At 39.3% G+C, this 27,921-nt stretch overlaps 1 protein-coding gene across 4 annotated transcripts in view; it reads left to right on the top strand.

Moving 5' to 3' along the window:
• The window catches only part of vps13b (vacuolar protein sorting 13 homolog B), a 318,767-nt gene that overhangs the window by 103,943 nt on the left and 186,903 nt on the right, over positions 1-27,921 (top strand). For all 4 annotated transcript variants that reach the window (XR_002874967.2, XM_023964361.2, XM_023964362.2 and 1 more), the window contains exon 20: positions 25,862-25,971. Coding sequence is in view for 3 of the 4 variants with exons in the window: in XM_023964361.2 (XP_023820129.1) it covers positions 25,862-25,971 (110 nt within the window). In the remaining variant the exon portion in view is untranslated. The remainder of the gene's footprint in view (positions 1-25,861; positions 25,972-27,921) is intronic.

The raw sequence follows: 27,921 nt of genomic DNA, 5'->3' as shown, positions 1-27,921 counted from the left end.
GTTGTGCAGGTGACGGCACTAATTGGGCCTTGACTCTTGTATGCGTTGGAAAAGGACACAAGGATGTGTTTCCGGCATATTTGATTTTAGATTCGTCCACAAAAATTATTAGATGCACCGTGGAGCAGGTGGTTCATGTTTTGAAATATAAAAATGCTCTTTGTTTTGTTCCTTGTGCTTTCCGTTTTGCACAAAATAAAACATTTCCATCTTTTTTACTAGAAAGCACAGGAGCCAACCACTGCAGGCTGTAACTGACAGATTAAGTTGAGGCGTCAGGCGTTTGGAGCTATTCATTATGTTTTTATCTGTGTGCTTCTGAATAGGCACACAGATAGACAGGCGTGTCACTTGTTTATGGTGCTTCCACATTTCTGTGACCTTTTCCTAATCTCTCAAACTGTTTTGTGGCTTCAAGATGTTTTCTGAGGAAGAAAAACAAATTAAGGATCGGATAAAAGTAAACTACCCATTTTGTGTTTTATTTCAGGATATTTATTTTGAATGAAAGAAAATCATGTAACATAAAAAACCTTTTTTGTCAAATTGAAAGGAGATCATCTGGCGTGAATGCTAACTTCATGTAAGTCTATTTTATGAATACAGAGCATTTCCTAAGCTGTGTGTATTACTGGGATCATATGCTGCAGTGAAAGAGAAAATATGTGTGGAGGATCACTGCTGACAGAGAGCTGATGGGGTCTGCTCAGTTTAAAGTGTCAGCATGAGGCTGGGATTTTAGATTAGACAGCCAGAAGATCTTCAATGAAGACGTGCAGTGGGTCTCTGCAGTCAGAAGTAGATGAATTGACTACATGTGTGGTGCTTTGGACCGAGGCTTGTTAGCACAGGTATGTACAATGTACAATGTCATCCATGAGATATGAAAGCTACATTTTGGGCAGTAAAGTTTTTTAAATATAATGAGATGGGATTTTTTGCTTGTAGGGAACATAAAAGAAGCTCATCAATCATGACCATGAATATTTTTCTTCCTTTTTTTAAAAAAACCAAATCACTCTACAAAAAGTTTTGAACTCAATGACATACCCCTATTTAACTAAATTCTCCCCTACATGTATAATAACATAATATGTACACAAAAGCACATTGGAGCAAAAAAGTAATCACAAATTCTGCAAGTTGTTCCACTCAAAAAGTGGAGTTTGGTTTGTAACGTTCATCTTAGAAACACTTTTTTAATGGTGCAGAAAACAAGTATTTAATCAATAACAAAAGTTTACCTGAATACTTTGTTTCGTAACCCAGGTTTGTCAATAACAGAAGTCAAAGATTTTCTCTAGGTCTTTAACTGGTCTGCACTGTAGCTTCTATTTTGGTCCATTCCTCCATTCAGATCTTCTCCAAAGCTGTGATGCTTTGGTGCTGTTGCTGGGAAACACTCTTTCAGCTCCCTCCACAAATTGAGGCTCAGAGACTGGCCAGAACACTCCAGAATCTTCAAATGCTTCTTACATAGTCATTCCTTTGATGCCCAGTTGATGAGTTTGGGATCATTGTCATGGTAGAAGACTCAGCCACGTTTCATCTTCAATGCTCTCACTGATTGAAGAAGATTTCTGTCCAAAATCCTTTTATACATGGGTCCATTGATCTTTTCCTTAATACAGAGCAGTCATCCTTTACCTTTTGCAGAAAAACACCACCAAAGCATAATGCCCCCCCATGCTTCACAGTGGGCATGGTGTTCTAGGGATGAAACTCAGAATTCTTCTCCCTACAGACATGGCGAGTGGCGATTATACCAAAGAGTTCCATTTTGGTTTGATCTGATCAGATGACCTCCCAATCCTCCTCTGGATCATCCAGATGGTCTCTGGAGAACTTTAGACGGGTCTGGACTTGTGCTGGCTTTAGCAGGGGGACCTTTGGAGCTCTGCAGGATTTGACTTCATGACGACATTGTTTGTTGCAAATGGGAACTGTTTTAGTGATAGCCTGACTCTTTAAGGGTGTGGGCAGGTGCCTTTTATACAGATAACCACTTCAAACAGGTAACATTAATACGGTAACCAGTGGATCCAAGAGCTTCTTAAAAAAGAAGTAACAGGTGTGTGAGGGATGAATTCTCAATTGTTTATAGGTGCTAAATACTTATTTTCTGCACCATCATACAAATAAATGAATAAAAACATGATTTCCTGGAATATTTTATTACATTCTGTCTCACAATTAAACCAAAGTCATCTTTTCAAGAAGGAGAACTCTTAGAATTTATGACAGTCCAATACTAATGTCTTGTTAACCACCTAAGTTTGACAGTGTTAAAATAGTAATTTTGATTTAGTAATTTTAACTTTTTTTCTTGTACATGTTCTTTTTTATGCATCAAATGTTCTCTCAGATTGTTTGGCTTCACTCCTGAGAATCATCAAGTCACTCTTGGCTGTTGGCCCCAATCTTTATCAGAAAGACAAAAAGACATGAATGCAGAAGCTTTGTGCTCCCTGACAGTCATCAGTGGGTGAACGGCTTCTATCATGACATAAGTCTGTCTAATCTGTGAACCCTGAAATGGCCAACACTCTCCCACTACTTCTGCCACCTCTGCTGTCTTGGCGACAGCATTTCAGCGCCACTGCTTCTGGATCCCTCTTAGCCTTTAGGCCAGCCAGCCAGTCGCCCCGTCAGTCCAATCTACCCAGTCCGTCAGTTTTGTTTAAGGGCCCTTTAATGCCTGTTGATTTAAGTGTCAGAGGTCATGCCGTCGTTCTTTTCCACACTGTGTAGAGGAGTTGTAAGGTGGGCCAAGGGGGTAGGGTTGACACGGTGATAAGAAACAGATGGGGGGTAAGAAAAGAGACTTTATCAAGAAATACTTTGATGAATTTATGACTCAGTAGAATTTTAGACTTGCATACATTTTCACTTTAAGCTTATCAAAGCTTCAAATTGCTGAAAAGCCACCCATCAGTTTTTTGGACCATTTTTCTCTAGAAAGATGTTGAGACGAGCTTCAATCGATAAAGGTTGCTATTCAAAGGATTTTTTAAAAACCTTTATATTCCAACTCATCTTAGCAGTCACCCCTGAGTCATCCCTAGATTTTAGAGTGCTGCATTGTAAGGTGAGATCTACAACTTGACTGTGCTGTAATGTCCTCTCACAAAATCTTCCAACCTCCTTTTGCCCGTCAGTCTGGTAGCCTGCGGTAACATGCTTCCACTGCTGTTCACACTCTTCTTATCATTCATCAGCGCCTTACTCTTATCAGAAATCTTCACACGAGCTTCCTCTGTAACCACAGGGAATCGAAAGTCTTAACAAAGCCAGGACCTGCATATATACTGTGTAAAGAAGCACTTTGGAAAAGACCTTATCAGTTCATTTAAAGTCAGGGTTTGTCGATCTTACTGCTTACTCAAATCCTGTGTAATCTAGTGTAATCAAGGGATCTAAGGTGAGCAGACCATATGAAGAAGACGACTCTTTATCTTGATAGAGAGCAGACTCACCACTCAGCGGGTGCCCACACAGTAGGTGGGAAGGTGAACCTGTGGACACGGAGAAAAGAGGAGCATTTCAGAGACGTCTGAAGCCACTGTATTTATCTAGGTGTGAATATGGGGTCATCAGTTCTGAGGGAGGGGAAAAGCAGCAGGGGGCTGGAGACAGCTGTCAGACGGAACAAGTATCTAGATAGTACCAGTCCATTGGTTAGTTACCACTACAGATGATGAATGACTGATTAGATTCACCTCTGATTCCTATTAGTGCATGGTAGCTGTATGTACTTGAATGCATATTTAATCAAAGATGAGTGCATCCATGGAAGGGAGTCTAATTAGACAGGAGGAAAGTTGAAATAAACAGAACTCCATGGCTGTCTGTGGCTGTCTGCTTCCTGTGAGGAACCAAAGGCCGATTTTTGAATTGAGAACACAAAAATGTTGCAGATAATGCAGCAAATCTAAGATTGTGGGCATTTATGCGCTTTAAAGGCATATGGTGGGGATTCAGTACCACTGATTCGGCTTTAGGTAGCATAGAAGTTAAGGCTGTTAAGCCATTCCGTTTAAAGACTTTAGCAGATTATGGGTAAAAAAAACCCCACTTGTTTATTTTAACTTGGCATGTTTTAACGTTTGATGTTTTCAAAAATTGTCCTCTATTAAAAGTAAAACCTTTACTTTTTATTGTTTTTACACATTTTTTGGGTGACACATCTTGTGGTGGGGTAAGTTGGGTTTGAGTTTGTCATTTGTCACGTACCAGTCTCTTAGCTCCTGTCTTTATGGTTTTTACCTGGGCAAGATTCTAGACACGGTCATACAAATTCATTATTGTCTTTAATCTGTGTTTTTTACTTTTTGCTTTCACAATAGCATACATTGTTGGAAGCAGACAGTAATGCTCTGTAGTGGAGCAAGCAAGGGCTTGAAATTAGGTGATAAAAAGGTTTCAAACCCACTCAAAAATGGACCACAGACAAGATGTGGCTGACAGGCAAAGGGCTCGTTCAGGAGCTCATAGAAAAGCATTAAAGCGCTCCTTTTGCAGCAGCCTCATAACTCATCAATTTACTACTGAAGGTCCAACATCTCTGGTTTATGAACGGGATCCCTCTGAGATACCCGCATGCCTCTTTCTGGGATGCTCTTGCTTTATCAGGAGAATCCCTGAGATGCCAGCCATTTTTGTGAATGTTTACTAATGAACGTCTTTGTTTTTGTGTTACATAATATAGGAGCTTAATTCTTACTTGCACAATGACGGTCCTGATCTGCAGTTTCTCTATCCTGCTTTGATTCTACGTGCCTGCCATTTTTTTGATAGTCTCACCACCTTTTCAAACTCCTTGTTACATCGCTGCCCCCTTGTGGTCACCGTCCACTGCTGTAAAGTTGTTTCAGGTTTAGGTTGATACAGGGACTGTATCCTATGTTTCATCCTAATTGTCCAAATTAAGTAAGAAACAGAAAGTGACATCAGCAAGTAACGTGGTCACATATGAATCGTATGTTTAGATTTCAGATGCTGGCAGGCTAGTTTAAGACTTCAGCACTTTATCAAAGTTTCATGTTATATATTTATTACAGATTCAGGGAATATGTTTATATGAACTCTTTGTTTTTTACCTCCTTGGTCCTATGTCAATAAAACTCGTGAGACATGGTTGCTTAAACAGCGTTCTGGGAAGTTTAATGAGGTCCTTTTCTTGATGCAGAATAAACAAGCAGACAAAAGTCAGCGTTAGCCTGGGCAAAAATAAATCATCTGTAATATGATAATTAAGAAACATACAATACTATGATTTAGAGCTAATGGTGTAGTTTATTTTGTAATAACTTTCAGATTAGTGGGATTCTCTAGAGAAATGATAGTCACCACTCTATAATGTGGAGGCAGCTTAGCCGAAGTTTACACATGAAAAATGAGACAAAATCAGGCAAATACCCTCAGTCACTTTCCAAATGGAGCGGACTTTCATTGAAGCGAGTACACACAGGCACTTTATAAATATTCTCCATGGTTGTGTGAAGTACTCTCATAAACACATCTAACCTTGTCTGTTGAACATGCATGTCTGGTTGTTCCCCTAATATCAAAAATACAAATAAATTAACGGAGGAAAGCAGCGGCCCTCTCCTCTACAAATAAATATTTAGTGATGACAAAATTTGAGAGGATATACTCAACAGGACGGTCATTTCTCCATCAAATAAAACCTCCACAGTGCTGGGAGGGGAGGGTACATATGGGATAAAAAAGATTCAGAGATGAGAAAGTACCTGATGGATGCTTGAAGTCAAAGGTTTTTTCATTGTTTTCTTTTCCATCCGTTCTTGAATGTAATGCTGTATTTCTGCTTTCATGATTTTACCCCCCAAAAAATGAGAAAAGTTTCAAACGATTTTGAGAATCTCCAAAGTTATCAGTTACACAAATTAGGTTTCTTGTTTTTTGTGCAACTAAACAGAATTTAAATAAGTGTTAATCCCAGTTTAATTTACAGTCTTCCATTAATTTATGTCATTTGACCAAAATTAAAAGTAGAATTTAGGGTCTTGTAACTAAATTATATTTCATAACCATCATAAATATTCTACAGTAAAATTGTCACAGCCAAAGGTCATGGTACATAAAGTAAAACTAGCCTACAGCAGTATTTCTCTAAACCCGATCCAGATAAGACTTCAGACGTGGTACTGAAGGTGAACTTTGTGAGTTCCACACAATCTGTCTTCATCTAATTTAAAAACAGATGTTTTGTAATTTCAGAGAAATTTCTCCTGACGTCTTTGCCTTTTAGAATTTTTCTGTTTTGCAACAATCCAGCAGCCAGCAGGTTAAAGAGCCTTTTACTGCGTAAATGTTTCTTACAGTTCAGGGATTTTAAACAAAGATCTAAACAAGTTCAGTGATAAAAAATAAAAAGGCTCATCTGAGACGGTAAATTATTCTCTGACATTTTTACAATCCATCTGAATGTAGGACTTTCCTCCTTCCTCTCTAGTTCTAGGTGTGATGATAGTTTAAAACACTCATGGCGGTTTCAGTCATGAATTTTTGAGTGTTAGTCCTTGAAGCTACTTTACTTACTACTTTATGATCTCATATGAGAAGTGGCTTTGTGCGCAGCTTCTTCATAATTTTCATTGACAAAGAGTCTATAATATCTTCAGACACTAAAGATTACTTCAACTTTACAGACTTTCTAGTCCCTATGCTATTCTGCACATAATGATGGATGTTTTCCAAAAAAAAAAAAAAAAAGATAATCTTTGAATGAAACTTCAGTTGGAGGATTCCTTTTCTGTCAAAACTGATCAAAGTAGCTGAATGCCTACTTGGATTCTTACACATTATCAGGCAGATCAGAGGAAGTAAATATGCTTATTTATACACATCCTGTAAACAGTAGGGATGCCACAATTCTTGGTTTAAGCCGAACCGTATGTTAACGGAATCATGGGGAAAGTGAATCCTTGCATCCCCACTGCATACGTCTGGATATGTTTATGTTGAAAGTATCAAACAATAGTGTTCTACTACATTACACCACGCTTAGTTAAAGCCAACTGAAGGGTTTTTCTTTGTTTCTTGCTTATTAGCAAATTAAAAAATAAATAGTTTTTCTTATTTTTATTCATTTTTTTGTTTTGTTTGGTAATACAGAAATCATTCATGGAACTGAAACAAAATCAAGACCATAACATCAGGGTTTGAACCGCAAATGAATCGTTGTATCCTTATTGAACAGTGACCACTTTGCACTAGCCATCCAGAACCATTGATTGAGGGATAACATCGCGTATACTGGTATGTTTAGCAGCTAATGAGTTGATATCCTGTTTGTATTCGATTGTGTGTGTTGGCTTTCTTTCACAGTTAAAGTGCAGTGCTTAGAAACTTGATGCTGCAAAGCAATCCCAGACCATCACGCTGCCACCACGATGTTTACGTTTTAGCATCCTATCCTCCTGTGTACAAGACAGGCCGTTTCCAAAGTAATGGTGCTTGCTAACAGTCTTCCTTTGTTATCTTGCTCTGTGTTGTTGCTATTGTTACAATGCATGGAGGGAGGCATGTGTATGACGCTCACAACTACAGTTGTGTCTTTAACCCTTGTGCTATCCTAGCCACTTTATCATTAGGAGTTGGGTCATCTAGACCCAGTAGACAGTGCTCTGAACCTTTTTTCTTCAATGATTTGTGATCTTCACTGGTGTCCATGGATTACATGAAATCTTTCCACGTTTATCCACCTTTGTCATGGTAGGGAGAACACGTCAATGCAAGGGTGGGTCATCTAAGATAGCACAAGGGGTAACGGCACCAAATGTGCCAGGATGCAGGAAGTCATTTCTGAGGAAAGGAGGAAGCCACATGACCGTTTATGATTACAATCTTTTGAGTTTATAAAAGAACAGGAACTGCAGGTTTCTGAACTAAAACCCTTTTTTGTTAAAATACAAACTTACCACTAGATTCACAGAAAAAAGACAAGGTTTTCTTGTTTTTACAAAGCTTTGCACCAACCTGCACCTTTTTTCTTAATCCACTTGCATTCCTGATAGAAGACAAGAAATGCAGATTAATTTAAAGTTCATGAATATTAAAGTTTTAGTGTTTTTAATTCAAAATGGAGTAGAAAATAAAAGCTCGAGCACACCTTCACAGTCTGTACAGGTCCTGAGTGTCAGATATGCCAATCATAAATTCACCTTTATAGCTAAAACCTGTTTGTCGTCGCTGTGACACATTTACTTAGATACTGAAACTATAATCCTTGGAAATATGTGGAATTTAATGTCATACCCAGAATGCCTCCCTAAGTACTCAAATATGGAAATGCTGAGCCTATTTTACTAACAAGACTCTGAGTAATTAGGGTTGTAAGGCAGTCTCATAGTTGTATAACGCACATTTGTTTTTCATTTAGCAGCAAGTGGAGAAAAAATTCAAGCGTTTTCAAAAAGGCTTTTAAATTGTCAACAAGTGAAGCCCTCCTGCTGATGTTTTCTTCAACCCAGCAGCAGTCTTTCAGCATTACAGATGGTCAAGCCTACAATAAATTGACCCCCATGTCCAGTGAATGTTCAAGTGGTGGTTATTACGCCAGCTGCAATGGGAAAAGTGGAGGATCTGTCACATGGCAGGATAACCTGAGTGCTTGTGGGGTTGGTGAGGTTTATTTGAACAGTGGTTCAACTTAACATTTTTGAAACTGAGAATGGCAGCATATTGTTATGCAATGAGTTTGTTGGTATGATTCTTATTACACGACTTGCTTGATAGATCCAAGAGAAATAAACCCACACCTGAGCAAAGTTTATAGGTTTGCCTGACGTCAAGTCCGTTGTCCGTTGCACTGCCTACATATCTTGTTCTACTGCAGCTCTCAGTGTGTGTGTGTGTGTGTGTGTCTGTGCTTGGCGTCTGCATGAGTTTGTCTGCAAGTAAAGTGAAAAGACTTTCCCTGCTCAAAATACTTGGGGTAAGTTTGTTTACCACCTGCCAAGTAAGTTTCTGTTTGGCTGTGAGAAGCAGGGAAATGGCTTATCAACCAATTTGACAGCTGCTCAAATTTTGTAAACACCAAGAATTCGTAAATCATAACAATCCTACTCATAAACAGGGCTTTCACTTCGAGAGCCAAAACAGAAGATTACTTTTAGAAACTGTGGGTTTTCTTCTTTAGATTCATGTGACACTGTAATGCTGAAGCCAAGTCTGGCAGAACTTGAAAATCTGCCTTCCTATGGAGCTTTTAGGTTTACTGTGAACAGATTCAAAATAAACGCACAATTTCTGATTATATGCAGCATTTAGCTCGTGCTGGTTTGCAGCGCCTTCCGTCCGTGAAACCAGGGTTTGAATCCGGGCTGCTCCCTATTCCCTTCTCTGCTTCTGTGCCGGTCCCAAGCCCGGATAAATTGAGAGGGTTGGGTCAGGAAGGGCATTCGGCGTAAAATGGTTAACATTGCCAAGTTAATCATGTGACTCGTCGTCGAAAAAGCGGTTGTTTCCCTGTGGCGACCCCTGATGGGAAAAGCCGAAAGAGAAAGAAGATAGACGTCTGAATATATTCCTTGAACTTGGTTTTGAAATCTGATATTTTTTCAATGGAGTCAATACAGCTCTTCAAAGTAATGCAGCTTATGTCCTTTTTTCTTTTTTGGTTTGCAGAGTTATTCTGTTTTGTCCCATCTACTTGTAGTTCAGCTCCAAGCCAGTGTTTCCAAATCAGCACCAAGATCATTTTACTCCTTTGTTATTGTTTCTCTGGTTGAATGCTGCAGGGAAGAGCATTATTTTACTATCAGAAAACACAGTTTAAGATGCATTGAAATACTAGAATAAACCCTTTTAGAAATACAGTAATATTCTCTGAGGAGTAACGTAACCAAAAGTAGTTGTGTCTGATGTCTTTGAAGATTTTCTCTGGCAGAAATGGTAAGGGGCACGTGCATCAGACAAGATGGCGCCCAGACATCATTAGGCGGAAACAGAAATTCTACAGATTTTTAAATTGTTGCACCTTTTATTCAAAATTTTTATTGTAAAAAGAAAAGTTCAGTGTGAAACATGATCTTAAAACGGGGCAGAAACTGTAATCCTTGTTTTTGTAAAGCTCTTACACAGGAGTTTAAATGAGTGTTTTTGGACCAGAAAAGAGTATTTTTTCAACCAAAATAGGGTGGGGTGGTGGATTTAGACCCCAAAAAAAGGCGTATTTTCTGACCGAAATGGGCAGTGGGGGACAGTACATGAACTTCTGGTTCTTCTGAATTGGTTTTATGAACAACAGTCTATATTTATTTGGAATGTATAACGATAAAAACATTTACAAAGTGTTAGCTGTGAGTCTGTATGTTGCATGTGTGTCATTGACTTTCTTGTTTGCAGATAAGATAAACTGTGTAACTGTTTGATATTGATGACTTTATGTTGTGTTAAGTATGTTATTGCTGTGTCAATCTAAACTTGGTTTTGGTTATTAATAAAAACAGTTTTCCATAATTAGTGATTTTAGTGGAGCTTTGGAAATTTTGTGAAACTGAATTTCTTTGTGAAAAAGCAGAGCAAAGTTTTGTCTGAAGAAAAATACAAAGAATCGCCTTAAAAACGAGCCATCCCAGGATTTGATAAATCAATATTGCAATTGAATCAGTTCCTCAATCTTTTGAACTCAGCACTTTCATACGGTTGTAGTTTGGAGTATCAAACAATTGGTTTCTTTTGACTTTAGCTGGATGTAGAAGTTAGCATACTCTTCCAAAGTTGACTTTAAACGAAAAACAAATGTGTATAATTACTGATGTAAAGCTGATTTAAGTCATAGCCATGCGGTCATTCCTGAACAAACACAGGCAGAATGAAACCGGAGGTGAAACGGCTGATGGAGGTGTGTGGGGGGGTAGTGGGGTAAGCAGCAGTGAGATAAGCTTGTTTCTAATAAGTCTCTTCTCCCTCGCATCCCCATACGCTGTGAGTGATGCCTTTGCAGAGGGAGGACTGGTAAAGTCCTCGGATAAAGGTTGATAATCTTGTTCCACTAGTGGAACTCTTTTGATGTTGGTTGTTGTTTTTGTGGGGCTCTTTGCCGTGACGCATCCCCCTCCAGCAGCTGTGCTCTCGTCCGCCAGCTGTTGAAACACAAAGGGTGAGATGCACTCAAGTGGAGTCGATAGAAACGTCGATAAAACCAGAAACACACTCAAATTTGCTGCATTTCCATTACACATATGTGCAAAGCTTTATCAAAATTCTCGACATGTAAAACATAATATAAAACATAATGATGCGCGTAAACACAAACCAACTCATGCGATAAGGAGCGGCCAGGTCCTTACACTTGGGAGCACCTACGGATGAAGCCATTTTGGGACATGATGGTTGGTGATTTACAGGAGCCTTGGATCCAGTTATTCCACATGACACACTCAACTTTTGATGAGCTGTGGGACCTCCTGTGGCGCACGCTGAACAGCCAGTTCCAACCAAGAAGTGCATTGCCACCCCCTCCAAGCGCAAAACCTTTTTTTCAATATAGTTTTAATATAGTTCATTATCGCAAATCCAATTTGCACAATTTTATAGTCAATGGAAACGCAGCTATTGTCTGTGGACTAAAGCAATAAAAACATTTCATAACTGATGTCTCTTACACAAATACAAATAGCTTTTTGTTTAAAATGCTTTCGTCGAGCTAAACAGCATCATGTATTCAACACACATACATAAAAAGAAGAAGTGCACCTGAGTTAAGATGAAGGGAAAAATGTGTTCAAGTTTGAGTCTTTAGACAGTCAACCCATTAGACTTATGGGTAAATATTACCCTCAGAACCAGATGGATGCTGTATGAAAATATTAGACGATTGATCGTTTTCCTGAGCGGACCTGGCAGACCGTATGAACACAAATATAGGTATGTAGTGTTGAGCATCTTTGTTTAAGAAATAAAGGAGGGCAGACTCTTCAAAGCTGTTGATTAGCAGGCTTTCATTCCCTTACTTTGGCCTTCTCTTTTGCCTCGTCTCTCTTTCTCTAAAGTGCCTGAGGCAGTTGTGCTCATTAACTCTGGTTGTAATTATTTTTGTTTTAGTCTCATATTGCTGACATTTCAACTCAGGGGCTCCTCAATCAGGATTAACCCAAACCGCAAGAAATCACACTTCACAGTCTTTTCTTACAGCAGCGCTTGTTGCCTCCAATTTCAGTCAAATTAAAGGTTTATTTTATGTAGCGTTTTTTTTTTTCCCCCCACTCAGGCCCCTGTACCGTTTGAAAATAAATTAGACTGCTTGCCTTTCATTTGTTGGATGCTGGTGACTTTCTCTGCAAACCCAACTCCCTTTTCCTATGGTCAGCACAAAGCAGACCTCTGTCCAGCAACTGCTGCTAAAGATTGGGATCGTGCAGGTGGTAGCAGTATGACTATCGGCTATGAAAGGAAGCAGTCTCATGTATTAGATCAGAGAGAACCATAGTTGTGTCAACATTAAACATGTGGTTCGATGCCCAAGCTAGAGGGATGCCATTTTGTGAAATTTATTCACAAAGTAGTATTCCTACATATACATATATGAATATGTAAACACATAATAATATATGATGACCAAAATATTTTTAAGTAATTACAAGATGTGTGCCATGATAAATGGGCAGCTTTGGTGCATGAAAGTAATATGAATTTAGGAAGCTGTTTGACTTTTATGCAGCTAAACCACAGCTTATGACACACATTTAAAAGAAACCCCCCAGCCCATGCTTACACATTTCCTTCACTTTGCCTTGAGGTCCTTAAGGTCCACAGGAAGCTTCAACTCATCTTCCTACCCCAAAGGCACTTAGTCTGAACACAGTAGTAATAAACTTTCATCACTCTGAGTCAAGTATGTGTGTGTGCGCATCAGCCTGTTAGCCTGTGTGTGCTGGCGCAGTAGTCATAGAGTGAGCAGTAGTTGTAAAATCTCATCACTTTGAGTGGTCCTCCGGGGGTCCTGGACTCCTCTCAATGTGTGTGGTTTGACCTGCCGTGGCCTTCCAGCTCCCCACATGCCCATTAGATAAACAGGCAGTAAACACAAGCAGTACCGGCATTGCTCGCTTCCCCTCGCAGCATACACAAAGCCTGCAGATGAAAGGACTTGTTCCCGACACTAATGGCCAGTAGACATTAGCTTCCATCCACCTCCTCTGGCTCATAATTAAAGGTTGGGCCAGCATGTTTATGGGGTTTCTAATGATAGTAGATATTCTTCTTGTATCTCCTGGTGCCTAGTCTCATAACTTTACTACATTCACCTGAAATAAAAGCGTGTCACTTATATTAGGACCCTTTGAATGCCACACATATAAATATAGATCAAAATCGGTCAAGTAAGACTCTCAGCAAGTACAGGCTGCAGCAATGCCTCCACCATCCTGCAGGTAAAACAATAATAACAGCAAAACCTGGAAACAATAAAAACACAATTCAAAACAGTCATTTGCTGGGAGGTTATGTCCATTAACAGTCGCTGGTTACAAGACTGGGTTGCTTTGAGCCACACTTTGAGGTGAGTTTAGAAAATTTTTAATGTGGGTCATAATTAAATTAGAAAGTAACTTTTTGAAGTAGCTCCTGCTATTTGTCTAATTTTAAATATATGACTCCTTAATTCTCCACCTGTCAATAGTTTATCTCTTCTAGCTTTTCTTAACCCTTTTTTTCCCTTCCCCTTTTCCTTTATTTGTGCTTCTGCTTCCTTGTTCTTCATTCCTATTATCTGCTAGTGTGACCACTTTTCTCAGTCTGTCCCACTTGGCTAGTGTAAACCAGTCTGGGAAGGGTTTGTGTGCAGAATAACAGACTCATCCCTGCTTTTGTTTGTCATGGTTTGTTAATATTGGACAGCTGTGAGTTGTTTGGACATCCTTTGTCGCAGGTGGCCTAGCATCCTATATTTAAGTAAGGGTCCAAGGGTGCCTCTCTGTCTGTGTATAGGATGTTTGACTGTATCAGAAACAGTTGTTTTGGGCATAAACACTTCTACTTTGTCCACACTGTTTGTGCAGACAGGAGTGACAAGCTTCAACTGCAAGACAAACACTTGGCTTTGCTTTGCTGTTAGGGAGTAGTTTTATATAACAGTAGCTAATAACAGGTCACAGCTGTAAAGGAACCCTTTTTCTCAATGTTTAGGAGACACGCAGAGGCACAAATACAAAACATGAATGTCACTACCATCCATTTATGTATCTTCTGAACTGAAGTTAAGATTTGAGGAGGAGCTGGCACCGCAATCAAGGAAGGTTAATGTGAATGTTTACTAAAGTCTGTCCCTCAACCATAAACAATGTCTGTCCTTATCTGGATCATACATTTTACAGTATTTTTTTCAAATGATGTGAACTTTGTTTTACTTCATCACTCATTGCACTGACACTGCACTTGCTTTTTTTGAAGAGTAATAAAATCTAGCCAATCATAGCTAGTTTTTATTTTGTGTACAAACCGCCACCCATCCAGCCCATTCCATGTCTCTTCGTTCTTGCATAGCAGCTAAAATCATCCTTATAGTCATCCTGAAACTATTAAACCAAATTGCTAAATGGTTCACATATGCTACCACTTAAAACTATGACTTTAAAAGGAGTAATCTTCAATCTAATGTGGCAACCAAAAAGAGGATGAGTTAAATTGTGGGAGGGGAAGCTGAACAAAGTACCCTCAGAGACTGAAACTACAGAAAAAAAAGCAAAAACAAGGGAGCTTTTTCATATCATCATGTCTGTCTTTTTCTCCCTATATTTGTCTTAAATTACCTGCATCCATTCTGACTTTAATTCAAAGGAATTTATGAAATATGTAGTTATAGAAAAGAAAGACCCCAAAAATCTGACATATCTGACTTAAACAGCCACATGTCTAAAAATAAAAACCAAAACCAAGGAAGTTATACTTGGAAATCTCTTAGTATTTCTTCTTTTTGCTGTAAAAGAGCAAAATGCTCATTTGGAGAAATTACAAAGTGAATTTGACTTCCCAGTGGAAGTTTGGCCGTTAGGATAATTTTCAGTCTTTTTTAGTGAAATAAAGATGCAGTTTGAAAACAATATTTGTATGTATTTTAATTTATTGTGTTGTAATAGCTTTGCTTACCCCTGACTGTCTTATATCTTTAAAGATTGCTGTTAAGAATTAGACTTTTTCCCGGCTAACAAGCAGACTGTATTGTTGTAACATATAACTGGAGTAACAGAGGCTTTTAGAGCACACAGCTCAGCAGTAAAAACAAAATCAAGGTTCGTCCTTTTCCCCTGCTTGTCCAAAAACTACAGGTGTAAAAAAAAAACAGTGGGCAGAAATCATTCCCCCCCAACCTAGATTAATAACTTTATCCGCTTTTCTTTATCATAGTCCACCTTTTGTTTGGAAATATCAGCAAAAATTCAATATCAGTCATCCCTAAAACAGGTTGTAATAATCTAGGTAGAACCATTTCTTGTCATGAGCTGAAATGTTTTGGACAATATTAAGTTCTAGTTAAAGTATTATTCCTATTTTAAAAGCTCCTTAAAAATGCATTTGACTTTGTAGCATGCAGGGACCTTGGTTACAATTTGCAACTGAAGCTAAACATATTTTTATTGACCACCCAAAATAAAAAAAATAGAACATTCAGTATAAAGGGAACCTAAAATGTTGTGTAATGCATTAAGAGAATTAAAAAGTTGCTTGTGAGAAGCATTCATCTTGGTCTCTGGATTGTCAGAAAACAGAGAGATACAATAGTCCATCCACAGCACATAATAACACAACAATGAAATTCTTCACAGCAGTGTTTCCAGCTTCCTGAGCAACTAAGCAGGTTTTGCTTTGATCTGTCGGTGAGATCATTACTTCGTCTCCTGAATTTGCTAAAGGCCAAGCTGAAAATTTGAGGGAAGTGGGATTGTGCCGACATGGACAGACTTGATTGTAATTAAAGACAGGATTTTGTCTCTAATTGTCATGCACGCTCTCCGTTGAAAAAGCCCAGGGCTGTAGAGTGAGCTGATCAGGATAACTGGGAAGATGGGATTGGGCACTCAACATCTGGGGGTTTGATGCAAAAGGCACAATGGCAGGTGATGCCAGATGAAGAAAGCAGACAGAAAAAGACGGCCTCAATAGCTTTGGTTTGTAGGTTTTTGGGAATATTAAAGTTTAAACCTGTTCAGACTTTGATCAAAGAAACCCCCTGGCTGTGAAACAATGGGAACTGCTCTAGACTTGTAATCAGCAAGTCGCCTGCTTGAAACCAGGTTTGGTCACAGTCCGGTTGTGTTAGGAACAACATCCGGTGTAAAACATCTGCCAAATAACGGTGCAAATAGGGTATTAGGGAGCAGCTGAAAGACAACAACACAGTTTTTAGGTATGATTATTCAATATATAACAAGCAGTCTGTTTTCAGCGGTTTCTATGGTTAGTTGATCATCTAATGTACCTGTTAACTGTTGGACTGATACCACCAGGTTTTAAGTGTGTTTTGTGGAGAAGGAAAGGTAAAGATTTTACAGGGGCTCTATCTGCCCTTTAGTAGTTAAGCTTTCTGTGGAAATGTCCACTCTGTAGAAGCTTCTCCTTTTTTCTATTTTCTTCATTTCCTATTGTTCCATATGGCTGCTGGTAATTCTATGGGGCTATCCGCTTTTCACTACTGTGAGAAACGTCCGTGAATGGGCCAGTAGTGACACCACAAGAATTTGGCTTTTCTTTTATCTTGGTGAAAATAAAAAATAGATACAAAAATTTAGTTAGAATTTTTTTTACATGTAGAGTAACAAGAAAATCTGTTTTGTAAAATTTCTATGCTAAGATTGAAAATATAAAAAATGCCATGTGATTGACATTGTTACAGTGTTACTGTGCTTCATGCTAATACATGAACATGCATTTACCTGAGAAGCAGGTGCAACAAAGTCTAAACATTATTAATGTATTTTTTGTTATCTGTGCCATTGGTGTCCGAACTTTTTTGGGTCACAAACTGGTTTAATGTTAGTTGAAATATTTCCACAGAGTGGCCCGTACGAGGCTGATGTTGGCGTTGGATTTTTAGGTGTGACATATATGGTTTAAAGAAAAGTTAGGGGGAAAATATGTTAAAGACTTTTAAGCTAAATTAGACAGGGCCTTGTTCAGAACTTCGACACCAATTGACAGAAAAAATGGATGTTTTCAAAGTACAATAATAAATGCAAAATCCACGGTGTAGGCAACGTTACTAGCAGCATCTTCGTAACCTCAGAGAGTTAGTAGCTGCATTTTATGAAGAGCGGGTTCGGTGCGTGAGAACAACCTCTCACAATAAATTCCTATTTTAGATCCAACTCCTGGTTTTGTCTGTTAAATGCATCTGTCTTTCTCTTTGAAGTTGTCACACTGGCTCTTTTTCCCTGTTCAAAGAAACTGTCCAAAGATATTTTCTTTTGATAGCTTTGAGGTTTTAATTTAGCTGTAATGTTAGAGGGCTGAGCAGCCCCTTTTAACAAAGTTGTGGATGTAGAAGAGACAGTGACTGAGGTGAGCATCATGACTGACATCAAAAGAAAGTCACGACCAGATGTTTTGTGAAAAAAAATCAGGTAGTTTTTCAGAATAAAAGCTTTTTTTGAGAGCCAGATAAGAAATAAACTGAAATTGAAAGTTATGTCTTCTTTCTGTGTGGGCGCTACCAAGTGCCTGTCCAGGGTCTGGGGGTTAGGGAACTCCTGTGTACGTGTGTTTGTATGCATCTTCTGTTTTCACCAGCATATATGTTCATGTTTTGCAAATGTTTTGTAAAATGCAGAGAAAGCTCAGCTTGAACTCGAGAAAAGTCCATGAAGTTGACTGAATTACAGCAGTGATAAGGCATGTTCAAGTTGACTATGAAAAACCGTTACTCAGGGGTTGACATAGCCCAGAAATTTGCACTGGCCCACAGGGCCAGTAGTTTTTGAAACTTACTGGCCCTGCCTGAAAGTTACAGGCCCGACACCGCGCATAGCGGGACCCGCCGCTCCGCAGGTGCTTGCAACTTTAGGGGGGTCTGGGGGCATGCCTCCCCGGAAACTTTTAATATGGTGCAATTTGGTGCATTCTGGTGACATCACTTATTTCTACACTTTTCAATGACTGAAAATAGAGCATATCAAATTTAAATCTGCTCTAGTCTGTTTCAGATGTTTTGAAGAGAGCACTGCTGTGTAGTAGGTAACACTAGTTCAGAAGTTTTCATGCTGCTTCTAACGGCAAATATCGCAATAAATCATAAACCTTAAATGTGTTAAAACAATCTAATGGCAGCTTGAACCATTTAACGAATCAAATAAATCCCTTAATGCATTTGACCAATCGGATGGACGCCTTCACATTGTTGACCAATCAGATGGAGCCCTGTTATGTTAGATGTTTGTAACCTATGTCAACGTGGGTCATTTGGAGTATAATTTTTAAACTGGGAATGGTTATTTGGTTATTTTGCTGTTTGTTTATATACCGCAAATTATATCGTTATCGCAATTTTAATCTCTGATATCGCATATCGCGAGTTTTCCTCATATTGTGCAGGTCTAACTGAGATCATTCAGCTAACTAGAAATACTTACTGCTTACAGTGTTGTAAAGAAAAACAAAATTAAGTAGTTTAACATTCTACTGCATTTGAGTCTGAGATTCAGGTATTTGGAGTTGCCTTTGATTCTTTGACATTCAGCTTAAGCTTAGTGCATACAGTTTCATCTTCAATGCATTCATTAAATATCTTGCTGTCCATAGTACTAATTCCACCCATTACTCCATCTAACATATTCCTATCTATTCCTGCCATGTCTTCCACATCTCTGACATGCTTCAGTCTCTCTTCAGTGACGGTGTCGGATTTATAATCAAATGTAATAATAACCCACTGGCTTGTTCCTTCGTTGTTGCTGTTTAACATTGTTTTGTATTGAATTGTTACATTCAATAAAGTTTGAAAAAAAAAGTAGTGAGCGCGTGCCGCGTGGTGCTCTGCAGTGAAAGCCGCGCGCGCGCAGGCGGGAGAGAAGGAGAAGTGATCAAAGGTTTCCCATAGAAACCCTTGAAGTCTGAACACAGGACTAGCAGAAAAACTAAATTATGAAGACGAGGTAAATCTACGCGTTTTCGCAAAATTTACTTTATTGAAAAAGGTGAAGAATATATAAACCGTTAAATATTTTAGTGGCCCGAGCGGACAAGTGAAAAGTAAAGTCTTGTGGTCCGCACTGCTCGAAAAACAGGACCGGGCCAGCGGACAAATGGCTATGTCGAGCCCTGTTACTTTCCGTGGGAAAGTAGCAGCAGAAACAGAAGTCTGTTTACATTAATGATCTCACAAGTGTCTTTCCTTTAGATTAAATTGGGGCTCATTTTAAGTTCAACCAGTACACCGTATTTCCATGATAGGAATGATACATGAATGCAATCAGGACCAAGTGTGTTTTCTCTCTCGTTTTAAAAGCCTGACTATCTTACTGACAAAGGACCAGCGCACACTTGGTTTGGACTCTACAGCTTTTCTGTAGATGTGGTCTGAGGTGAGCAAGGCTTTGCAAATACAAAAGGTGATCCACTGTGCGCCCGGTCAGGGCTGGTTGGGTTCAGTCAGGCTACGGGCTGCAGTAGTGTAGTGTCTGGTGGTTTTTTCAGCATTTTTAAAGTTGAAGGAATAAGATTTACTTGATGCAGCTTTATATCTGGCTATGTGCCTCTTTCCTGGTATTTTGACCACCTCTGTTTTCATTTTTAAATGTGATGTCATAATAGCTTACAGTAGGTTGTGTGAACAAGTCCACCTTTACTTGGCCATCTAAAGCAGGACTAAAGCAGGGACCAAACTCACTCAACAGTGTTCTGTTTAGACAAATGAATCACACTAGAAGGATTTCATAATTTGGTCAAGATGTACCCAGTTTTAAACAATTCTTAAACTTAAGCTTTGTTATTCTCTTATAAGTAGTGACATGGCTTATTTTTAAGTGTTGTTAACAAGTCATTGCTTTGATCACAATTTTAGTCTCTTTATTTTATGAAAGATCAGACATTGGCATTGTAAAAGAGTGTACTTTTTTATTTTAACTTGGCTGCTTCTTCATATTAAGATGGCCCACGGAATTTGAACCCCAAAAATCAAACAATTGACACATCTTAGAACTCACTGATTGACTGGCCTGAATGTAAAGTAGAAAAAATTGAAGAGGAAGAGAATTCTGTTGACATAACCTGTTGTTATTTTTTACTTTTGCCCTAGTTTAATTTAATTTGTTGGTGTCCCTTTGTTTTTCCGTCTGCCACCTCAAATTGTGTATTTCTGTCTTTATTTTATTTTATTTTTTTTAAATATATTGTATACATATTTTTTTGTTGCTCTCCCTTCACTTTGTGCTGATTTTCTTAGTGGCCTGTGATTGTTGGTGTGTATAAAGCTAAAGGCAACTTTAATGGGGGTTACTGTAGTGTTAGCTTAAACCAATGGCATTTAAAGAGACAAAAACACTTTGTCATACATGAGATATAATGTCAAAACCATCGTCTCAATTGATATATACAACGGTCCCTTGCTATATCTCGGTTCACCTTTTACAGTCTCACTGTTTTTACCGATCTTTCTCTTTTTAACAGTGCATCGTGTTTAGAATATTGTTAATCAATCTCCTGTACTGAATGCATGCAGCTTGTCTCATCAACATAAATCTTTGATAGTGAGCTGATCTTTATAAATGGAGCCAGGATGAGAACAGACTTTTCTTAGGCCAGCCTTTGTTTCCAGTCGAGCTTGCCTGTGTCCTTTCTGAACCTCAGTTCCTGTGGTAGACTTACTCACCGCTGCTGGCGCAATAATACAGGTAATACAGGGAAGCAAGAAAGTGGGTGACATTAATTACCCATATATCATGCTAGATGGACACAAACATCTACACCCACAGTTCATAACCATCTTTCCCCACAGAAAAACTGTGGGTGCCGTACAACTACCAATCCTTTTTCCAAAAGTTTTAGCAGGCACAATTTTTTTTCCTCCTCTTTTACACAATTGCACACGAGAACACATACATGGACACAGGCATCAGTAGAACACCTGTCCAGCTGAATTGCTTGCTCCAGGACACCTTCAAGTCATGAGCTCATCGGAAAAGCAATTAAAGGTGGTGTAGGTCCTGCACACTGGCGTAATGTTTTGTTTTGCTACTTGGCTTAGAAATTAACCAAACCTGTCAGAAGTCATCTGGCTGACACGGGCTGGGCTTTATTTATTTATTTTCAGTTGGAGAAGCTGGACGCAGGGTCCCTGCGCTGCCTTCCTTCCAACAATGAAGTGATTCTGAGGGGGTGATTAGCTGGCTGGGAAATAAAATCTACCCCCTCTGCCGACCTGGGGGTGGTTGAAGATCACCTCCCACATTTTGCTGCCTCTGTCTCGTTCTCTAAAGTTAAGGTCATGGCCTTGTAGTTGAAAGGTGGTGGTCTCTGTAACCTCAATCAGGGCTTTGGTCTCCTGTGTAGGACTTGGAGTTGAACTTGTATTGACCTTAAAACTCTCTATTTCTTGAATTACATGGTTGTGTTGATGGAAAAAAAGCTGAATTTTGTCAGTGTAACCTACTAACCTGTCAACATAGGACTTACAAATATATAATATGAAGATTTGTGGCTGATAGGTTGCCAGCACTGTTGACCCAGAAAAGAACAGACAGGACTAAAAAGGTTAGAGGCCTTCTTTGTCTAGATTAATGTAGCTCCAGGTCTGGTGTCAGACTGCCATAAAACAACACCAGCAGCTCCCTGCATTCTTTTAACTCTACTGGTCTTTCGCCACTGAAGAAAAAAAAACACCTTTGACATTAATAGGTCTACTGTGGGTGAGGCAACGCTATAGAGTGTCTTCACTGTGCTTTCTGTGTCTTTTTTTTTAAAGTCATTGGTCTGCTCTCTTGTGTTTTCTTCAGGCATCATTTAAGAAGAAGGAAAAACACCTTTGTTATCATTGTCATCACTTTGTGTAATTGCCCTTGTGCCACCCTATTGGAGTGGAGGAAAAACAGCAGTTAGCCTGCTGCCGAGGTCACTCTCTTAGCATGCTAGGCCCTTTAATGGTGCAGCAGGCTTCAAAGGATGTGTCACTCTCAGACAGTTATGTCAACACAATGATTAAGAAAGAACACAGTTTGAATGGCCAAACCTTGGCCTTCAAAGCCTCAATAGCAAGGCCAACACATGCATTCTTTCTTTGTTACTGTTCGACTAAAAGAGAGCTCAGAGAACCTTTGTTTACACTGATGCTGACCCAACACATGACATTCTGTGACAGGTAATGAAGCAGTTTTTAAAACCCAACATACCCATATTTTTCAGAGTGGAAGTCCCTTTTTTTTATTTTGTTTTTGCATAGTTTGGCCAGGGTGTGACTTACACCCAGGTATGACTCAAATGTGTTTGTTCTTTTCTTTTTTGTTTGTTTACAAATAAATAGGCTCATTTGTTTGTTATTTTCCACTCCCACTAACAGCTGTAAGAGGGCAGTGTAGGTGTGTGGATCAGTATTTGCTACTGACAGTAACCCAGAAGAAGAACATTATATTTTAATATTTGTGCGGAAACAATAATAAAAAGTTGCTCTAATTTTAATCTTATTTTTTAGTTTTCACTCAACGGACCAATGTGAAACAGCAAGTCATCAAACTGGGTTACGGAGAGACAGAAGTACAGCTGAAAGCAGCTGTTTTTCAGTTGCAACCTCTGCAGTACAGTAAACCCTTGTTTTTCGCGGGGGCTACGTTCCAAAAAGACCCTGTGATAGGCAAAATCCGTGAAGTAGAAACCTATTAAATTATTATACAATTAAATACTCTATTATACATTGAAAAGAAAGAACAAACCAATTTACAGGCTCAAGCATTTGTTTCACAAATAAAAGTACTTTAGAAACCTTTTTTTCAACAAATAACTTCTGTACTGTACTGTCAAATAATAATTTTAATGAATGTGAACAGAAGGCTTCAAATCGCGGAGATTAGCCCCGCCCACCGTGACCCGAGTATTGGATTAAACGGGAGAAAATTTAAAATGATTATGAAAAAAATACAAATTACAGTGGGACAAATAGTGACTCAGGTGTATTTCACTGCTGTTCAGACTGAGCCGCTGCATCCTGACTCCGCTCTGCAGTGTTTTCTTCTTGAAGCCCGCGGTGCAGCTGTGTTTGTTCGGGAGAAGAGCATAGTGATAGGCAGTTGTTGTCGCTCTTTTTTCTGCTTTGCAAAAAGATCCTTATACACTGACATGCCACCATCAAGAGAATTTGCACGTAGTAATGAAAATTTGGCAAGCTGATTTACGTACGTGCACATATTAAACTGCTACGGTGTTGACGCACAGGTAGAGAAGAAGCGGAGTGACTTTTTAGCCAATCAGAATGCAGAACACAATGCACGATGCAAATCCATGAAGTAGCAAAACCGTGAAAAGCAAACCGCGTTACAGCAAGGGATCACTGTACATGGTGCGGCTCACCGTACTGGGAGACTCTCTGAATGATCTCATGAACCCATACATGGAGACGCGTTTGCCGATGCTTTTGTAGAGCTCTTCAAAATGAATGAACCGGAAATCTCAACATCACCCGTATCTTGCATGGCTTACACATGAGATTTACAGTCAATGCTTTCATGTAGGCTAAAAACTTTACGGTAGCTTCCCCCACACGCAGTGAGAGCGTCAAGTTTACGAACAGATTTTTAGACAAGCGTTAAGCAGCAAATTTGACGCACATTGAAAGAGAGGGAGCAGACATGTATGTGATGCGTGAATTGCACTTGGTTTGAAAGCAGCATTACACCGGGCTTGGCACAGTTGTTTCAGAAGCGTCACACTTTTCTCTCAATAATGTGACTTATACTCCAGTGCGACTTATACATGATATTTTTCTGCTTTATTATGCAGTTTTTGCCTGCTACAACTTATTTTCCAGAGCGATTCACAGTCTCAAAATATGACGAATCTTATAGAACTATTGTGAAAATTCTGTATGCATATCATTTTTTGTGTTGCATGTGTAGTGCAACACAAACAATCTCTTCAGTTTTTGTGTCATTTTGTAAAATTATTGTTTGCCGTGTTATTCTCTTTTCAAAATGGAGACCTGATGTTATAAACCATAAATTAAGCCTTTTTGTCACAGCAGTGATTTATTGTTTTTTAATGTATTTCTGATAAAAGGACCACAGTTTGGACCGGTTCATTAAAGACATTTTCACCACTCGGTGTTTCAGGCTTCATGCTGGCCTTTGCAGCAGTGGAACCACTTGAAGTCAAGCCCCAGCCTTGCGGCTACAGCCGAGGCCTATTAAGAAGCCACACTGTGGTAAAGAAGTTCAAGCCACAGGGCTGAGGCTATGACTTCTGGTAAGGTGAAGGAAGTGAGAGATGCTTGTAGGATGATGAGTCAGGGTGGAGGAATAATTTCAGAAAGAGTGTATAAGAGAAGAAGAAGAGATGGTGATCCTGAAGTAGAGATGCAATGTGGTAGTATGTTACAGAAATAATAGAAGGTACTGCTTAAAATTGAGTTGAAAAGGGTGACAAAGGAAAACAAGTTCAGTGTAGGAGAAGCAAGAATGTCATGTAGGGAAACCTGGTGATGGCTACTGTTCATCAGTTTAATGTTATTACATAAAATCTTTACCCTTTTGCTTGTAAGATGCTTTCTAGCTGTCCTGAGGTGTGCATCTGAGGTGCAATAAAATCCTTTCCAGTGCTGTCAAAGCAGGAAGGATTCCTAATAAGCTGGCTCCATCTGCCTATTTCTTTCTTTTTCTGAGGATAGGATTGGGTGTTCGGTTTAAGGATGTGGCCATTCCACATTTCTTTGAAATCTTATTAACAAACTTTGTTGAAGAAAGTAGTGATGAGCCAGGCGCTTTTCCTGACGGGGTCAAATGCAGATTAATAAAAAGCAGGAATATGTCTTTGCTCATTTGAAAGTGCTTTAGTTAGGTCTTTTAAATAGGATTTGGCCAACCTTGTCCTGTTGTTGAAGCAACAGGCAATCAGGCTTTGTTATACGCCAAAGACATGGATGCAGTTAGACTTTCAGGCTTCCACAGGCCAGAAATGAGCTTTGAAACTGAAGACTGAATCTTGTCTAAAGCTCCATTAAACTCCCTCAAGTCTTCCTAGAGCTGAAACATCCTTGTGTCGTCATGCTGGGACATTCCACGGCACGCCAGAGACCCCGCACTAATCCTTACAGCATGGAAATGGTTATTGATGTGATCCTTACGCATTACCTCAGGGCCTGCTTATTGTTGGTAAAGATTGTTTTTAGGAGTAAATCAAAACCCAAAGTAACTCTCAGGTTTCATTGAAATTTATCAAAAGAAAATGTTAGTCTTGGCTCAGTGTGAGACCACTTTGAGCAGCTCAATTGAAACAAACTGTGCCCTGTGCTGCACTCCAACAACCAGGCTTGATACCAATAAGCAGGTTATTAGGCCACAATATATTTTGTTTGACAGAATTGTGGAAGAATTTGATGCTAAGTGTAAGACGATTTTCCCTGAATTATTTTCATCTTTATTTAACTTAATTTGAGTCCAATTATCTATATTAATCTTATGAATCTGCTTCTTACTTTTTTTTACGTACTGCTACTTCAAGGTCCTTTTGTGTGGCAATAAGTTGTTTCCACATTTTTTATCCATTGCTTTGGCTGAACTCTTAAAAAAATGTTGGATTTGCGAATAATTTTTAGTGTTGTCAAACAATTTAAATTAAATCTGTTTTGCATACTGTATATATTTTCTTAGTATGAGAGTGAGATCATCAATGTCTGTTTTTTGTGCCTTTTGTTTTCCAGGTGCAGTCCTGCTGGTCAGCGTTCAGGGGATTTCTGTCAATGTGGATCCAGTTTTTTGCACTTGGTTGTTGTATCAGCCTCACAAAGGGAGCAGCAGGAAACAGCAACAGGTACTTGATCCGGACTCTTGTTCTTACGCTTTATATTCTGGCATATCTTCTCGTGTTGGTCCTTGAACCAGTTTTCTCCAGCTTGTCTGTAGACGTACCTGGATCTAGTTGTCTGTAAGCGGATTTATTGGAATGGAGCAGAAAGGGCAGCTTGTAGTTTCTACATAACAGTTGCAACCTTTTTCCAACAGCATTTTTTTCATCTGCTCCTGATTCACAACGAGTCCAATAAAAATGCTATTTTAGGCTTCATTTTCTTTATATATGTCTATATTGATAAAAATGCCACAAGAACATGTTAAAAAACACAAATTTCATCAAAGTGGAGCTTTAATGAAATTTTCCCGCTAATAAATACTTCTGCATTAAATCTAACCAACTCAATCCCTTCAAACAGACTACCTTCCTCTGGATTTCACTCACTTTGACTCACTTGTTTTAGGTTATTAAAATACTGTGATGGATCCGTGATCAGTTGAACAGAATGATCTTTGAGAAGTTTCAGTGGATTTAAAGCACATCACAGATCTGAGTCGGCTCTACTGAATGCCACAATGATCTGCTCCAGGCTGCAGACACTGGACTTGTTCTTTTGGACCTCAGTGCTGCTTATGACTCAACTAATCAGAACATTTTATTGCAGCCTGGAACATGTCATTAGTATTGCTTAACCGGCTTTAAGTCATATTTATTGAAATTGTTTGATATATTAGAAACGATGTGCTGGCAGTCTATTTTAATCATAAAGCTTTCTACAAATAAAAAAAACCAGGGGGGGATTTGATCTGCAAGTATTATGTCTTCTTAGCTCAGATTTGCAGATCCACATCCCTTCTTTTTGAGCTACTGGCACTGTGTACGGGCACAAAACTATTTTAAACACTAAATACATTTGGAAACACATCTCCATTGCATATTCCATTCCATATTCCAAAATCATGGAGTCCAGTGTTGCCAGATTGGACGGTTTTGATACTAAATTTGATGGTAAAAATGGCTCTGGGCAGGTATGCATAATTTGGGCAGTTTTAGGGTCGGTTTGGCGTTTTTTTCCCCCCCTCATGAATATATAATAGCGGACTACCTTAGGCCGTGTGGCTGTTGGAGTCTTATGTACTGAAGCTCCGTGAACGCACCAGGCAGAGACGCTTAATGGACCGGGCTCTGTCATATAACCCAGTGGTCCCCAATCCCCGGGCCGCGGGCCGGTACCGGTCTGTGGGTCATTTGGTACTGGGCCGCACAGAAAGAATAAATAACATGCATTACCTCCGTTTTATTTATTTCGGAATCTGAAATATGTTTTATTTTGAAAAATTGCCCGATTCTCTGGTACATCAGTCTATTCAGGGCTGCTCATTACGTCGATCGCGATCGACCGGTCGATCTTCAAGGACATGAGGGTAGATCGCAGGCCAGCAAAGATAAATAACAAACAAAAAAGCAAAAAAGTACTTCTAAACAATCCAACAGCCAATCAAAATCCTCATTGAGAAGTACGGGACTTGATTGAAAAACAGAGCGGCCAATCGGACATCCTCTGATACATACCTCACTGCACATGCGTGTTTAAATTCACTAAGCGCAAATTCTGTCTGTCATCAGAAAGTCGCTTTCTGACCGCTGCACGTCAAGTCCCCCGCAGAAGACCACTCCGGACAACCAGAGTGTTTATTGAAGCCGCCCCGCGTGTGTCCTCCTGTTATCAGCTTTGAGGTTCTCCCCGGATAAATACGAGCTCATTAAGGAAGCTGTTTTTTTTGCGTGGCACGCGCTTCATACAGTGCCAGCATGCCATGCTCCCCGCATTGCACCGTTTAACACAGAGCATGACAAATGATAGTCGCTGCTTTCTGTCTTTGTAATAAAACGCCATATCTGTTAATACAAAAGTATTTTTCTATAATCTTACTGTGTAGTTTTTGATCATCAGGGGCCAGTTGTTCAAAA

This window comes from Oryzias latipes, chromosome 16 (assembly GCF_053564925.1).
Source record: "Oryzias latipes strain Hd-rR chromosome 16, Olatipes_Hd-rR_3.1".
Classification (NCBI taxonomy): domain Eukaryota; kingdom Metazoa; phylum Chordata; class Actinopteri; order Beloniformes; family Adrianichthyidae; genus Oryzias; species Oryzias latipes.
The sequence above is the reverse complement of the archived record's forward strand: the minus strand, read 5'-3'. Positions and strand labels throughout refer to the sequence as shown.